Raw genomic sequence first — 15,625 nt, 5'->3', positions numbered from 1 at the left:
TGTCATAGTCTATAATAATTGTAAAAAAAAACACAACACATCTGTTTTACATGTTAAACAAAAGATCATGTTTTATTTATTTATTCATGTCTTTTTATCAATAACAGATGCACATTATATGTGCAGTTGGTACTACTTGATAGCTGAGGTGAAAAAAGAGCATTTCTTTGAGTATTTTTGAACACGTAATTGCTAAAAGCACTCACCACTGCCTTCACCTCCAAAGCCATCATATCCAGGCACCGTGGGCATCACATCTGCAGGAGGAGCCGTGGCTACAGCTGGTGCATTGTTGAACAAACCTGAAGCACCTCAAGAATCAACAGAAGAGGTTTTTCATTTCTCATTTCAGTGAAATTCAATGCTTTAAAGAAGATCAATTGCAAATACTGGTGTGTAAAACTGTGAAACAGCAAATTAGGCAGGCCTGAGCCAGAGCAAGCTGTTCATCTGTTTTCTTTGATTTAACTAATGTTTGGTTATAATAATCATTTTTTTAATAGAAATCTTTTTTTATTCAGGCCAGAAAATGGAACATGAAAATGGAGTTGTTCTATATGATAAATAATAATAATAATAATAATAATAATAATAAAAACAGGTTGCGCAAATCTGATAATTCGAGAACATGGGATATTTTATAGTAGATGGTGGATGACATACATCATTTTGCATTGGGGCAGAAATACAGGCTGTGAAGTTAATTGCTCAGTCACTTCTAGGCATGCAGAGTTTATTGATTTTGGTTTAGTCATTTCAGTAAACACTGAATTTTAGGAAAAATGAAAGGGGGGGGGGGGGGAGCTTGGGAAAGATGAGTTTACTTTTCTGAAGTCGGTGAGTCAGACATGGGGAATATCCAGCAGAATTTTGTAAAGACCATTATCCTACTAGCAGAATCACAGATGTTTCAGAAGTAATAAAATAAGAATAAATTAGAGAAAGTTTATACTTTCTGGCTGCAGTGATATGATATACATAGGAGTGAGAGAAACTCTGTACTGGCGGTCAAACTGTTTCTCTCCTAACCTGAGCAAGTGTTCAAAGCTTGAAGAAAAGAGGGGGATAATTTTGAAGATACGAAAGTCATTTTGTATTCTATCTGAATGATAGCTCTTTGACCAGAAAATTCCAGGTAAAGGTGTTGAGTAGCATTACTTCTGTTTACTTTACAGTCAGATGTAGAATGCTATGAAATTAATTGCTAACAAGAAGAATTAAGGAAGGTCGGGATACTGTGGATACCACAAAGAACTGTATGCATATAAATTCATTTTATGTTGAGTGGTGCCTGCTGTAGAACCCATATCAATTGATACTGTTGAATTGCAGGGCCAAGGGTACACTAAAGAGTGCAAGTAAAAAAAAAAAAGAAAGAAAAAAGACACAGAAAATCTTATCCAGAAAGACAAGCACTGTGAAGGCCCAAAATGTCTTAAGGCTGACCGCTTGCATTTTGGACAGGTTATTACATTACGAGCTTCCTGTAAAGGTACAAAACGTCATAACAATCAATAATATAATAACTGTTCAAAAATTAATGAAACAATGCAATAAAGCCAAAGCTATAATACTGCAATGATGTAATAAAACATGAACCAACAATATAGTGAGTTTCGTCAATAATGTACTAACTTCTTACATCACTGGCAGGTTATTATATTACTGGCATGATGACCAGTTTTTTAATAAATAAAGTAATAACACATTGTGAGCCCCCATATCTTTCCAAAAATCAGGTGCAAAATATCAAACACATCAAATTAACGAATACCAGGAGATTAGAAAGAATAAAATGGCTCAAAGAATTAGACGTTCAACTGAATGTACTTGTTCTTAGAGCCACATGGAGGAAGCACAACTGGTTGAAATGTGACACATGGTCTGAGTACAACCATCTAGACTTCCTAACCCATTATACACAATCATTTTGATTTCTATAAACATGCCTTCTATCAGTCAATCAATTCTTTCTTTCTTTCTTTCTTTCTTTCTTTCTTTCTTTCTTTCTTTCTTTCTTTCAGTAAGTCAGCTAAACAAACGACCAATCAGCTGGACAGTCAAATCCCAACCAGAAAAGGAATAATGATTCTGTCCCATTCATACCAGTAGAAAGCCTGGGATCTATGCTTAGTATGGACATGACAATTATTGGGACATTTAACAGAGTTTGCAATTTTTTGTGTGACTACAAACTCTGTTTCTCCCTTTAATTTCCATCCGAGATAGCTCACCTAGTGTGTCAGGCCTCTGTCTCCACCTCCCTGTCTCCTGGCCAATCAGAACCCAATTGGACCTGATTGGCTAATCACCTTGTTACCTGATTAGTGCTTGAACCTGCCCTCAGTTTGTTTCCTCTTTGTGTCTGTGTGTATATACCCTTTTGTTTTCATGTCTGCTTTGTGAAGCCGTCCACTTCCATATCTGTTTGCCTTGTTCCTCGTTTGCTTTGTTCTTTGTATTCATTGTTTGCCATGTTCCCCTGTTAGCCTTGTCCCATGTATTGTACCTAGCTTGTACCTTAACTTAACATCTTGCCTGGACCCAGTAGTCTGTGTTTTGTGTACCAGACCCTGTCTGTTTACTGACTATGATTTGGATGATTAAAGAATTGCCTGCACTTGCATCCAGTCTCTCTATTCATGAAATACTTTGTCAAACTTACAATGTTTGACCTGTTTTAACTAAGCGTTATTACATTACATGGGTTGTGTCATTACATTACATTATTCATTAAAACTGGTATAAAACTGGTCACTATGCCAAAAATGTAACTTTTCAATAATGTTATTACATTACTGGTTCATGCTTGTATTCCATTATTGGGCAATTATTACATAATTGGCCTTATTACATTATGTATTACATTGCCTTTACAGGGGACTTTTAACTGAGCTTATTCTACTGGTGCAATTCTAGTGATGTCAGTAAAAAACCCTCTTTTCTGGAAAGTTCAAGTAATATGACTCAGAGGCATCAGTTGGGCAATATATAACTCTCCTATCCTTTTCCCATTCCGTTTCCTTTTTTGTATCTTTGTTGTGGTGTCACCTTTTTAATCTGAGGAAACAGTAAAAAAAAAAAATAACAATAGAAACTCAGTTTCTTCTGTAATTCTTTTGCACTTTGGTGAGTAAAACAAATCAGTTAAAGAACAAAGTAGAATGCCGAGGTGCCATTTAGGTGACCTGAGATGTGGAGGAGATCAAAATGAATGGGAGCGTTGTCAGACATTTTAACCAAGTGTATATGAGTTTGCTATATACTGTATTCTATAAGTCATAAATTGCTTTATATACGGACTCGTGGCTACTGCATCCTGACACTACCGATTATTCGAGCACTGTTTGTTACCTGCATCGTAGCTAGCAACTGGTCGCAAGTCTGGCTCGCCTGACGCTTCGTCTTGATCGCTGTGTTGGGGAAAAATAAGGTCAGGCAAAGTCATAAATCTACTAATATCCAATAAACAGACGCAATTCCCCCAGTTCTCAGTCTGAACTGACCATATGTAGTGTTTTCATACGCGGTTGCTTGCTGGTTTAAAGTCATTCCTATTCATTCCTATTCAACTGGCCAAACGTGGCCCAAAAGCAGTCTCAAGCGGCCCAGAAACCATCGCAGTCGGATTCAGAATATGCAGCAATTAGTTCCAGTCGAGATATTGATTGTATAAGAAGCGTTGATATATACTGTGCAGTATTACTGAGCCGTTTTACCATATATAATCACTCAGCTTCAGAGCACAGTAAAGCATCTTGCTAGCCAAAAATGAATATGGTCGATAAAATAAATATAAATATGTAAATGTAAATAGGCTGCCAAAAATTTCTGGCCCACGAAGACCCCGGTTTGAAATGTGACCTATTCAGTGTGTAGCCTAACTGAATATCCCTAGGCTATACTAGAACTCAACATTCCAGCGCAACTGACCGGCAAGGTTTTGGTCCTTCGTGGGTGGAGAAAAAGCGTACCAAAGTTTTTCATTTTTTCTCTTACACCGGAAAAGGTAAAAAGAGAAAACGTATGTTATAAATATTATAAAGTTCTTTGACTTACCTTAAAAGCTGTCTCTTGTCCATCTTCAGAGCTGAGAGCAATAAACTTTGATGCAAAACAGTGCGCAACTTACCGAAAAATCTTTTACTTTCACTTTTGAGGAAACGGAACCTTAGCTGAACCAGAAAACACACAAGCACACAGCGGAAAAGGCAGTTTGGCAGGAGAGGAAATATTATGGTAACGAATGATATTCATGGTGACAAACGTACGAAATACGAACATTTCATCTGGAGTCACTCTATTTGGCACAAAGAGATAATTCGAATTGCACATTAAGAGTCATGTCAGTGATCACAACAGATAAAGTGTAGGCACCGGCACTAAGAATTTACTGCCGTCCAAACAGTTTATAAAACAGTTGTGGGATCAAATCTCCACTTTGCTGTCCTTGAAGGTCGAAACTCGGTCGAAGGTCGAAGGTCGATTTTGTTTGTTTTTTGTTTTTTTGTTGTTTACCACGGCTCAGCTTATTTAATTGGCTTGCTCCGGGCCACTGTTTATAGAAACGCCTCCCACTGGGGGAAAGCATTCGAGTTGTCCTCTAATGCTCTTCCTTTATGAGCCTCTTTGAATCGCATTGATGGGGCACATATCTTTCATCTGGGTTGTGGCAATATGAGGATGCCGCTCTCATGCCATTTACAGGTGATAAACACACGCTGTGGCGTTCCATACAATTCAAGCAAAATAGGTTCAAGTTTTTTTTTCAATCATATTTAATAATTTAAGACATCACAGATCAGGAAGAACTGCTTAGCAAGAGGAACTCCCAGTGCCTTGATATGTCGAAAGAAGGAAACACGCAATTTTAAATTTTCTTTGCTTAGTGATTCCTGCAATAACTCAAGTGTGTACCCCAAACATCCTAAAACCCTTAAATATAAACTTTAGTCATTTACTATGTTAGCTAACTATAATATGGAGTGAATAACTATAATCCATAATATAGAGAGTAATACTGCTATTACTCTCTTTAAGGAATACAGAACTTTGGTCTACATTAGAATGCAGCAGCAGGTGGCTGGGTGGTCATCTGCACTGACTTTAAACTCATTTCTGTAAACAATGTAATGGTGTAAGCCCCCTGTAGGACAATTTGGTGATGGGAATAAATTTAATGCTTTGTTTCTAGGACTAATGGAGAAAATCATGCATTAATAGCAGCATAGATGCAGATGCTGTTATAAAAAAACAAAAAATGAAAGAATCATTTTGAGCTTTCCAACATTATAATGTCATACCATTTTAATAAATCTAATGTATTCTGTAATTATCATAAATGTATCCACATATTTGACTTGGATAGATCTGTATTGAGCTGCATTGTGACGTTGGTTGAAAAATGTCCTTTGCTGTCTCTTGACCAGTTTGAGTGGAGTGACGACCATTTTTCTCTGGAAATTATCTACGTGGCACAAAACATCGTGTTGTTTCATACTTCAAACATTAAGTGGTTCTCTTGTGTTGTTGCCAGAGTGATTGACAAAGTTGAGGATTTCAACATTTCGGTGTTGCTTATTTAATCCATTGGCTCCAGACCAGCGTTCATACAAACTCCACCCACTCACGGAACACATTCAAGGAAATCTTTGGTCACTTCTATCAAAGCATCCACTGATTGTACTGATGTGGCTCAATCCTTTTCCTTGGAATCCAGTGATATGAGAAAAAAGGTTTAATGTTATCCAGGCATCCTGCTCCTGCATGTCTTTAGACCCCAGGCATTCAATTGGCCAAACATGCTTTCTATTTCACAAAGGTTTGAGGTCTCTTCTGGTTACCAGCTCATTAACAAAAGACAGAATGCATTCATGTCAACCAATCAGGTCTTCACATTTCTTCTTCTCTGTTGATCTAATACAAGTTTTGAATAGTTGCGAATTAAAATTACATGTTGCATACAGTGTATGTAACTTTAAATTGACCCAAGTTACCAGCAAGGTTTAAGCAGACATGAATTATTTGCCTATTTGAAAAGGAGGAGTTCTGTCATTCAAAAGAGATGTGTTGACCCAATTTCTAGATTTGTTGATATCCAAAGGCTTATCCAAAAAGGCATAAAAGTGTGTATTTGATGGGAAGCTAAAACTTTGTACATGTTGTAATGACATTTAATATGACTGAAGAGGTGAGGTGCATGGTCACATTTGAAGAAGATTCCATCCCACCGCACTATGTAGGTGGTGATATGCTTAAACTTTTGTTACTATCCCGACAATATGCAGCATAGCTGAAGCCCTTACAACACAGCGTGTTAGCTAAGATCAATGTATGCCTTTGGCTTACCACAAACTTCAAGTGAAAATATCTGATTGTTTTTCCAGTTTCCTTTATTATTCATTTCATCATTACAGAGAAGGGAGTGCAACTTAGTAAGAATAACTTCTAAGACCCTTAATGTTGCAAGAGCAGAGCAAGCAATTTTAAACTTTCTTTGTTTAGAGATTCCTGTAAACACTCAAGTGCTTAGCATAAACATCCTAAAACCCTAAAATGTCATTTTTAGTAATTTGATACATAAGCTAACTATAATGGGGAGTACATAGCTATAATCTATGATAAAGAGAGTAATACTATTGCGTTTCTGTAATGCTGTGAAATACTGAACTTCCGTCTACATTAGAATGCAGCAGCAAGTGGCTGGGTAGTCATCTGCACTGACTTTAAACTCATTTCCATAAACAAAGTAAAGGTGTGAGCCCCCTTTCCATTTGTAGGATACTTTGGTGATGGGAATCAACTCAATGGTTTGTCTCTAGGATCAACAGAGAAAATCATGCATTAATAGCAGCATGGATGTGGATGCTATTCTAAAAGATTAGAAAATCATCTCAAATTTCCAACATTAGAATCTCATGGAACTTCCATGACTCTACTGTCATTATCATGAATGCATGCAGATATCTGATGTGTATAAGCTCAAATTGAGGGGCATTACGACAATGATTGAAAAATGTCATTTGCTGTCTCTCGACCAGTGAGACTGACATAATGACCATTTTGATGAGAACTTTCATTTTAGGAGTTGATCAATTTGAAGCCTAATCAAAATGATGACTTTGATATATAAATAGAATATCAGTGGGAGCTTAAAGAGAAGGGTTAAGGAACAGAGCATACCTGCTGGTGGATGCGGCTTGTCTGGGAAAATTTGCTTTGATGCTCTCTCACCAGACGCTCAGATGCCTGGGACACATTAGGATCAGGAAAGCCCAAAACCGGATACACCTGACATCAACAGGGTTGTAAGAAATGCCCCTTTTGTTAAATGGTAGATGATCAAAAATGAGGGCATTTTAAAAATCCTGTTAAAAAGCTGAAAGACAACTACACCCCCTCTGCTACGTACCATGTACTTGGTATCTTCAAAGAGCTTCTTTCCAGTCACAGAACCCAAGTTGGCAGAATCAAAACCACCTGTCTGTTGTACCGCGAAATCCTCAACATTGTTTTTCCTACAATGTATTATGAAAATCAAAATTTTTTTTATCTTTGCACATAAGGCATAAAAATATGATTGACTTAGACTGCGTTCGCATTACCAAAGCCAATATTTTGATTTTCTTTGATTCCTATGCTAATCATATCCCATATTGACATGTTGTACACTTGCCATTCCACCTTCAGGTTAATGTACACAAGGAGTTGTTTCTTCCCCTTGCAGGTCTCACACTCTATAGTTCCTTGGCCGTGACATTCAGAGCAGCTGTATAGGAAACAGAGCATCAAACTACTTCACTTGGAAAAATGCTTGTAGATTACAGGTGAGCATGTTTCTTTTTGTTAATCCACGCTGATTTTTAACATCAGTTACATGCTCAGGCTAATGAAATCAGATGGTTGCTACTCTCATGGACGAAAAGCTTGCGGTCGTCAGAATAATTCAAAATTTCAATGTCTTGTAAATCTCTAAAACATAATATTTCTTTCCGCATATTAGAGGTATAATTCAGACTTTCATCATATTATATGCATGAATGTTCATAAGGAAACTAAGTTTCTGGGCATTGTTCTCTGCTGCCAATGAACAGCCTATGTAGCACCCCAGTTGCGATAGCCTGCTATTGCGCTACCTTGTGTCAATGCACAGTGTAGCAGGTCAGTACTACGAATCTAAATAAGATATCAAGATCACTGAGAAAAGGCCCCTTATAATACCATCTTCCACATTGTTTTTGCTTTATTTACATTAACTTCTCAAATCAGTGACGGCTATGCCATTAACAGAAGAGAGAAATCTGACAGACTTAACAAAACAGTTTGGGTTTTTGTAGATATAACGGAATATAAGAAAATATATGAGCACAGTCAGTATATTAACAGGAACTTTGGGTGCTTTTATAAGGAAAACACCTATGTCCTTAGAGTGAATAAACCTGACAAGCTGAATATGTTCACAGAGAAAATGTGAAGATAACTTGTGTTAACAACTGCACACCTTGGCAACATATTGCATTTCTCTCTAAATGTCTCAAGAATTAACCAGTGTATGTAATCCACACAGAAATACAAAAACTACATGCCAGTGCTTGTGTGGTACTTTAGAAGATTATAATCAATAGAGTTCATAAATTTATTTTACAATTTAATTTATGGTAAAGTTAAGTGTAAGTGTACTGAATTTGTGAGAGAAGAGGAAAGGAGTAGATTTAAGAAAAATAGTGTATTTAAACCAAAATTACAGTAGGGGTGCCCTACCATAGTTAATGCGGTAAGAGAGCTCACCTTTCTCTCCCTGTTCCATTGCAGCGGGTACAGCTCTCATCTCCAGCACGAACTCCAGACCCACTACACACCCAACATGCTTTCTGTAATCCAGCCATTGACAGACAGAATAAAACAGGTGCAAAATCTCACATGCTGCCAAAGCCATTTCCATCCAGTACTTAAGCATTTCCTAAGGACTTTCTGAACTATTCTTTCAGAAACTTTGCAACCTCAAACAGAAGCCAGCATGCAAATATGGCTCGTGCATTAACTATGTTTTACCAGTATGTCTTGTTTTTTGTTTGTTTTTTACAATAAACATTGAACACTAAAGAACAAAACAAGAATGAGGTAGAAACTGCTCTGCACGTACGTGACCGGATCCAGTACACTCAGAGCACTGACATTTCCCTGTTGCAAAGCACGTGTGACAGCCCTGTGGTGAAAGGTAGAGCAGGTTACTCAAACACAGAGAGGCAACAGAATTCCAGGATATAGTCGGGGAAAAAAATGTTATACAATAAACCTAGGAACTCGTACAAGTCAAAGGAGCCATCATATGCTCCAGCTTTTACTTCATGTGTCCAGGCATACCTATATGACTTGCTACTTACAGACATGTTGTGTACCTGCACATATGGAGGATTCAACTGATTCATTTTTATGTGAGTACAAAAGTGAATTTATCATTACATTTGCATACTAACCACTAACTATGTCTAACATCTATAAAATGATTCACTCATTCATTCATTTTTTACGCTGCTTATCCTAATTAGGTTCGCAGGGGGTGCTGGAGCCTATCCCAGCGCTCATTGGGGTGAAAGGCGGGGAAACACCCTGGACAGGTTGCCAGTCCATCACAGGGCAGACACACACACAAACACATTCACGCACGTGGGTAACTTAGTATCTCCAGTTTGCATGACCTGCATGTCTTTGGACTGTGGGAGGAAACTAGAGCTCCCAGAGGAAACGCGTGGAGAACATGCAAACTCCACACAGAAAGGACCATGGCTGCCCGGCCAGGAATTGAACCCGCTGTTGCTGTGAAGCGACAGTGCCACCATGCTGCTAGAAATATTCAAATTTACGGTTTTACACTGTCATTACAGGTCCATGAAAGGAATTATGCACCAATAATGCTATCTGAGGTGAATTCAATTCAACTCTGACTTTTTCAGATAAATGCACTACTGTATTATTAGTTAATAAGAGGTCCCCATGTAGAGTTGCCCAGAGACTAGGTCTGTTTTATTCATTTATGTTAAAATGTCATTAAAACTTATTTATGGTCTGAGTTATCAAACCACATGTTTTGTTGTTATATAAAATGGTAACTTAGTCAGAGTTGTCATTGACGCTGTTGTAACCCTTTGCTCAGTTAAATCATACGTGTACTGCATTATGAGCTCATTAGACACATGTTTTCTCACGCTGAGAAATGAGAAAGAAAAGGTGTACCGTCTTCAAATTATGATTATCTTTGTTCTTAACAATCAAAAGAACAAACAGTCTAGAATGTCCCACACTATGAAAATGTATTCTGTGTGATGTGGCACCACATCTGAAAAAAAATCCATCATTAACAAGAGCTGAGTTGGAAAAAAAAAAAATCCACACCTCACTACACACACACACCGTGAACCAAGGTGAGTACTACAGAACCGTGGTCTACAGTTTGGGTACAAAAGCATTACAGACCTAATTTTAGGCTCTTTCACATGTTCTCTCTATCTTTTTTGGCACGTCCATAGCAAAAAAAAAGTCAACCATATTATGTCATCGTGTGGGTCAATTAACCTGTGGAGGGGGGGCGTCCAGGGTGCCATGCAAGCTGAAACTGCTACTGCTATTGGTGGGCGTCGACCAGAAATACTATGTGTATTTTTATCCCCAGACCCATTTCTCTTTAAATACAGTAACAAACCAAGCTACTCCAAAATACCTTCACAGATGAGGTATAAGGCACCTGGACGTCCTCAGTGTTGTCTTTAAACATGGTTGGTGGTTGAACTTGGATGTCCCAGGGTCCTGGTGGCTGCTGCGTGTAAGCATTCACAGGCTGCCCTGTCGAGCACATCAACAGTATCAAAAGTGAGAAAAACACAAAAATATATATAAAGGTTTTTATGCTCTTGTAACTATTGTCTTCCACATTTGTCTTGAGATGTGGTACACCTCGAGGATCAAAGGATTTGAAACAAGAACTCACTGAAAAAAAAAATGACAGAACATGAACAGAAATCGTGCACATTCATTCTGCGGAAGAGGCAATGGTAATAACAGTGCCACTGGTATTACCATCATAAGGCTTATTGGCCCACTCTGTTGATCTAAATTCGGTGAAGGTCTCCAAACGATACTGAGAGGAGCAAGACGAGAACAGATTATGAATGATAAAATCAAATTATGCATGATGCTCTGTGAGACACACAGCATCAGTGCAACACAGAAAAAAATGATCAAATCAAACTCTGTATTCACTAATCCTAACAGCACAGATCATGAAAAAATTGTGATGTAAAGGGCAAATAATGAGACAGAAGTCAAAATGTAACAAATCAGACAAGAAGCAACATATATTTGGTCTGAGGAAAGATGAACTGTTCAAAGTTTACCCTGTATGTGTTGAATGCCTCCATACTGGTTATCACACCATCATCCACTGGACCTGAACTGTAGCAGCACTTGCTGTCTACATACTTACGAAAGGCTTCCCTTGCAGTATCCTCTGTGATAGACGGAATGCTAAGATTTAAAAAAAAAAAGAGAGAGAGAGAGAGAAATGATGAATGGGGTTGAATTCCTTTATAATTCAAATAGCTCCAACAAGACATGAATTTCACTGTTTCCTAAACACATACAACAACTTGTTTATGCAGGTTGCTATTTTTCTGGTGTCATCACAGCAACTATACAATGTTAAATACAGATGCGAATAAAAGGCGGATGAAAGAAAAATCCAGATATAAGCAGAAATCCAGAACAAAACAAAACAACAGCAATGTTGTCTGTAATCAGTAGCTTCTCTTATTTGAGGTTACAACTAATGTGCACTGAATGATGCACTGATAATAGATTTTAGTACATGTAACGCATATTAGTCAAGTTCTTTGACATAACTAATGTGTTATCAAGGTAATAGTGACACCTCCAGTCTGGTTGCGAAGGCTCCGTTTCGGGCGGAGGAGACGGGTACAAGGGTGCGGGAGGGGGCAGAAATCCTCCTAATCAGTATCATAACCAAAAACAAAAAAAACAAAAAACAAAAAAAACATTAAGTTTAACTTCAATGCTGATCGCCTACCAGCAATGAAAAATATTTACATTTACACTACGAAAATGTAGGATAGGTCATAGAAACAACAGAGAGTACACTCACGAGAACAAAATAAGAACTAAATCAGAAAAAAACGTAATTTTCAAGGAACTGACACATCAACTCATGCATGCTCCATGATTAAGTGTCTAGGATTTTACATACCTCCACCGATTACAGTGCCCTCATAACCAGGGACATTATCGAAAACTGGCGGGGCAGTGGGGCTCGGCACCCCAGCTACAGGAGGGGCGTACAGCGCTGAGAGTAAAAGATCAGATGTAATGGTGAGTGCGCTTTGTTTCATATGATCTCTATGTTCGCGGTTTTAACTTAACCATCGTCATGTCTTACAAATACCAGTGTTCTTTCGAATTATGTTGAGGAGAGTGGATGTCACCCTAACTCGGTGTACACTAAATATAACTTTCCCGTCAGTAACATGACTCTTTCGTGCCAAAGCGCCTTTACAAAATAATCCTAATCTTTCGCATGCTCTCGCAAAATCTCAAGAAAACGCCATATCCTAATATCATAAGGATTAGCATTTGTTAATGTGCATGTTTTGCGTCTTACAGTTATTCGTTTAAGGAAAAGGTCACTGAACGTTAATGGGATCAAACAAAAGACTGCAAAAAAAAAAAAAAAAATACCGATGACCTAAAAGAGTTATCCACCATAATGCACATTATGTTAGTCTCCTCAACACTGACAAGAATGTGGCTGAAAAAATATGCGAAATTAATGTATTATACAATAGACCAAAAAGCGAAGAACGGTGTGCAACGCGATATAAGGATTTTACTTACCCTGTCCCGTATTCATCACCGATTATCTCAATATGCGTTTTCTTGAGGGTACTCAGCAGACGAAGCAACTCTCACTGTTAACTGGTGTAATTCACTGGTAAATCACGCTCAGCAATCGTTAATTAGTATTAGTGCAGCAACCAGACAGACACGCCCATCGTACATGGCTATCTTAAAGCAGAACAGTCGTCGTATGCTGCAGAAGTAGTCTAAATTGAAGTTAGGCGATACTCGAAATTGCCTTCATTCCATCCAGAAATCCGCTCTTCCTGCTTTTCCCATAAAATGATATGACGTTTGTTGTGGACCGGGAATAGGAGGGGGAGAGAAAAGGAAATAGACTGGCATTACTTAGCACAATTTCTGTACGTCCTTTACACTGACATTCTTTACACTTACATTCCCTGGGCAGAAAACGTTCTCGAGTATCCAATGCCACAGTTACGTAAACTTCCATTCTCTCTGCTTTGCACACATACTCCAGTGCATACATACACTACACTACATCACACTCGCACATACACACACACAGGCACACACACAGGCGCACACACACACACACACACACACACACACACACACACATTAAAACTCCTACCAGTACTAGTGTCATGACAATGACGAATATCACAAGCTTTCACGGGTATGTTTTCCCTTCACATGCACTGTATGTAGTTTCAAAACATTTTAACTATGACTACTACTTCAACTACTAATAAGAACAGCTGGTTTTGACATTGTTACACCTTGGGATGACCAATAACCTGACAACAAATGATTACAGTCAAAACAGATGATCAGGACATATATGAACATGCAAATAAGTATCAGCTGCAAAACTATAAATCACTGTAAGGTACACAGGAAACTACCAAACTGCCAAAGAGACTAAACTCCTCATTCTCAAAAGGACAGTCATTCAAGGGCAAAACAAAAAACACAACACACTGCATTGACCCTTGCTGTTCTGTGCACATTACCACACATCATCATATTTCTAAGACTCATCCATCCTATCTTTCCCCCTCTACTGTCTTCTCTGTGACAATTGTAGGCTATATACCCTATCTACACCCCACTGTGTTATCAGTTCAAAAAACAAACCAAAAAAAAAGGTATATACTGTACTCTAAGCCCAATTCCTCACTGTCTTCTTTATAAACACTCCTTCCTTTTCTGAGGAGAGAAACATAGTTGCATGTTGTCTGTCAGTTCAAGCTTGTACTTTGACATCTTATTCTCTGTTCTGATAGATGTATAAGTAGGAAAATGGAAAACATCTGGTGTATTAAGTATGCAATTTCAAAAACACGGTTCCTTAACACGTTAAAGGTTGAAGCTGACATCTGTTGAGCTACTGAAACAAAAACAAACCCTGTCATCTTTCTTGGATTTTTAACTGCTTCATTGAACTGCACATACTGCAGAATTCCTCAAGGCTTAAAAATGAGGGTGACCTTTAACCGGCAAAGCGAAAGACAAGACTGCACAAGTTAACCATGAATGAATCAATGCTTAGTCCAAATACTTTAGATGTCACAATGAAGAGTAAATTTCGTTTTAAGAATGAATCTATGCTTTGGGCAAATACTTTAGGAGTCAGTTCTAAGTTTTATTTAGTTTTAAGAATACCCATATAGTATATGGGCATAACTACTAAGCAAATAACCCACATAAATGAGAGTAAGACTAAATTCAACCAGTGTACACTATACTGTGGAACCACTTCATAGACTTCTTTTTCTAATCAAGTTCAGCGCTGGGTAAAGTTGCCACCCATGAGGCATTTTCTAGGAATGTTCTGGATTTTGGTTTCCTCATAAAATCTAGGTGGCTTCTAGGGTGCCTTTTTACTCAGTCAGACTACTTCTAGATAAATAATGTGTTTCACTGGCATAGATTTCACTCCCTAACAACTATGTCCATGCCCACTTCCTTTTATATCCATATGTTCATTTAATGCCCAGTTGTTTAAAAAGCAGTAAGTGATGTGAAATAAAGCCATGAACACAGAGCGAAATACTCTCTGTATTAATCAAGACAGTTTAAGTGTCTAAAGCTAAACAGGCTATGGACTTCTCACAAGGACACTTGATGCAGTTCATTTTAAATCGTTTTATGATATTTCTGTTCTGTAAAGAGTGTGTTTGACTTGTTGGTTTCTGTAAGGAAAATGACTGACTAATTTGTTCAATAAAATAGGTAAACAGGCCATGGCTTTGTCTACATGTGAGATACTAACATAGCTAAAATAGTAGAACACAGTGGGTCAGATAAACACAAAACAGAAGAAACATCAAAATGATTGCTTCTATGGAAGTTATGCTGTTATGGAGAAATGTACCTGTCAGACATGGCCGCATCAGTCATAAGGCTATGTTTCATCTTTTGTATGGTTAATACTATTTATTTTTCTGTCACCGTTCTCGTATCCAGGATTTTTATGGGATTGAGGTGGCAGTTCTAAGCGCATAAATTAAGCAAAATGACCAACAGCTTCTAAAAGTTAAAAATGACATGAGCTTTAGACTTGAAATTACAAGAGAGGGAGGGTCACAGTTAAAGCTTAAGCGACGTGCCTCTAAATCTGAAAGCCTCCAAACATCACAACACACGAAGAGTACATTATCTTGATACTTTTCGATGAATCCAAAAATGAATAAATAAATAAATAAATAAATAAATAAATAAATAAATAAATAAACAAGCAGCATATATATAAACG

General features: G+C 37.8%; 2 protein-coding genes across 2 annotated transcripts in view; both read right to left on the bottom strand.

Annotated features, from left to right (window-relative positions):
- The window catches only part of LOC115815577 (protein SSUH2 homolog), a 6,076-nt gene extending 5,820 nt beyond the window's left edge, over nt 1–256 (bottom strand). Inside the window, exon 1 of the mRNA XM_030778541.1 lies at nt 207–256. Within this exon, the coding sequence (XP_030634401.1) occupies nt 207–252 (46 nt within the window). The 5' untranslated portion in view covers nt 253–256. The remainder of the gene's footprint in view (nt 1–206) is intronic.
- A 6,420-nt stretch (nt 257–6,676) lies between these two features.
- On the bottom strand, nt 6,677–12,987 carry LOC115815595 (protein SSUH2 homolog). The gene is made up of 12 exons (XM_030778560.1): nt 12,901–12,987; nt 12,257–12,352; nt 11,924–11,999; nt 11,391–11,520; nt 11,074–11,134; nt 10,718–10,839; nt 9,143–9,205; nt 8,788–8,870; nt 7,676–7,768; nt 7,412–7,517; nt 7,183–7,290; nt 6,677–6,817 (listed from the first exon to the last, which is right to left on the bottom strand). Exons 1-12 carry the CDS (start codon nt 12,914–12,916, stop codon nt 6,677–6,679), a joined length of 1,095 nt encoding a protein of 364 aa, XP_030634420.1. The 5' UTR covers nt 12,917–12,987.
- Nucleotides 12,988–15,625: the final 2,638 nt, after the last annotated feature.

The sequence above is a fragment of the Chanos chanos genome, chromosome 6, assembly GCF_902362185.1.
Source record: "Chanos chanos chromosome 6, fChaCha1.1, whole genome shotgun sequence".
NCBI classification, from domain to species: Eukaryota; Metazoa; Chordata; class Actinopteri; order Gonorynchiformes; family Chanidae; genus Chanos; species Chanos chanos.
This window is presented reverse-complemented; position numbering and strand designations above follow the sequence as displayed.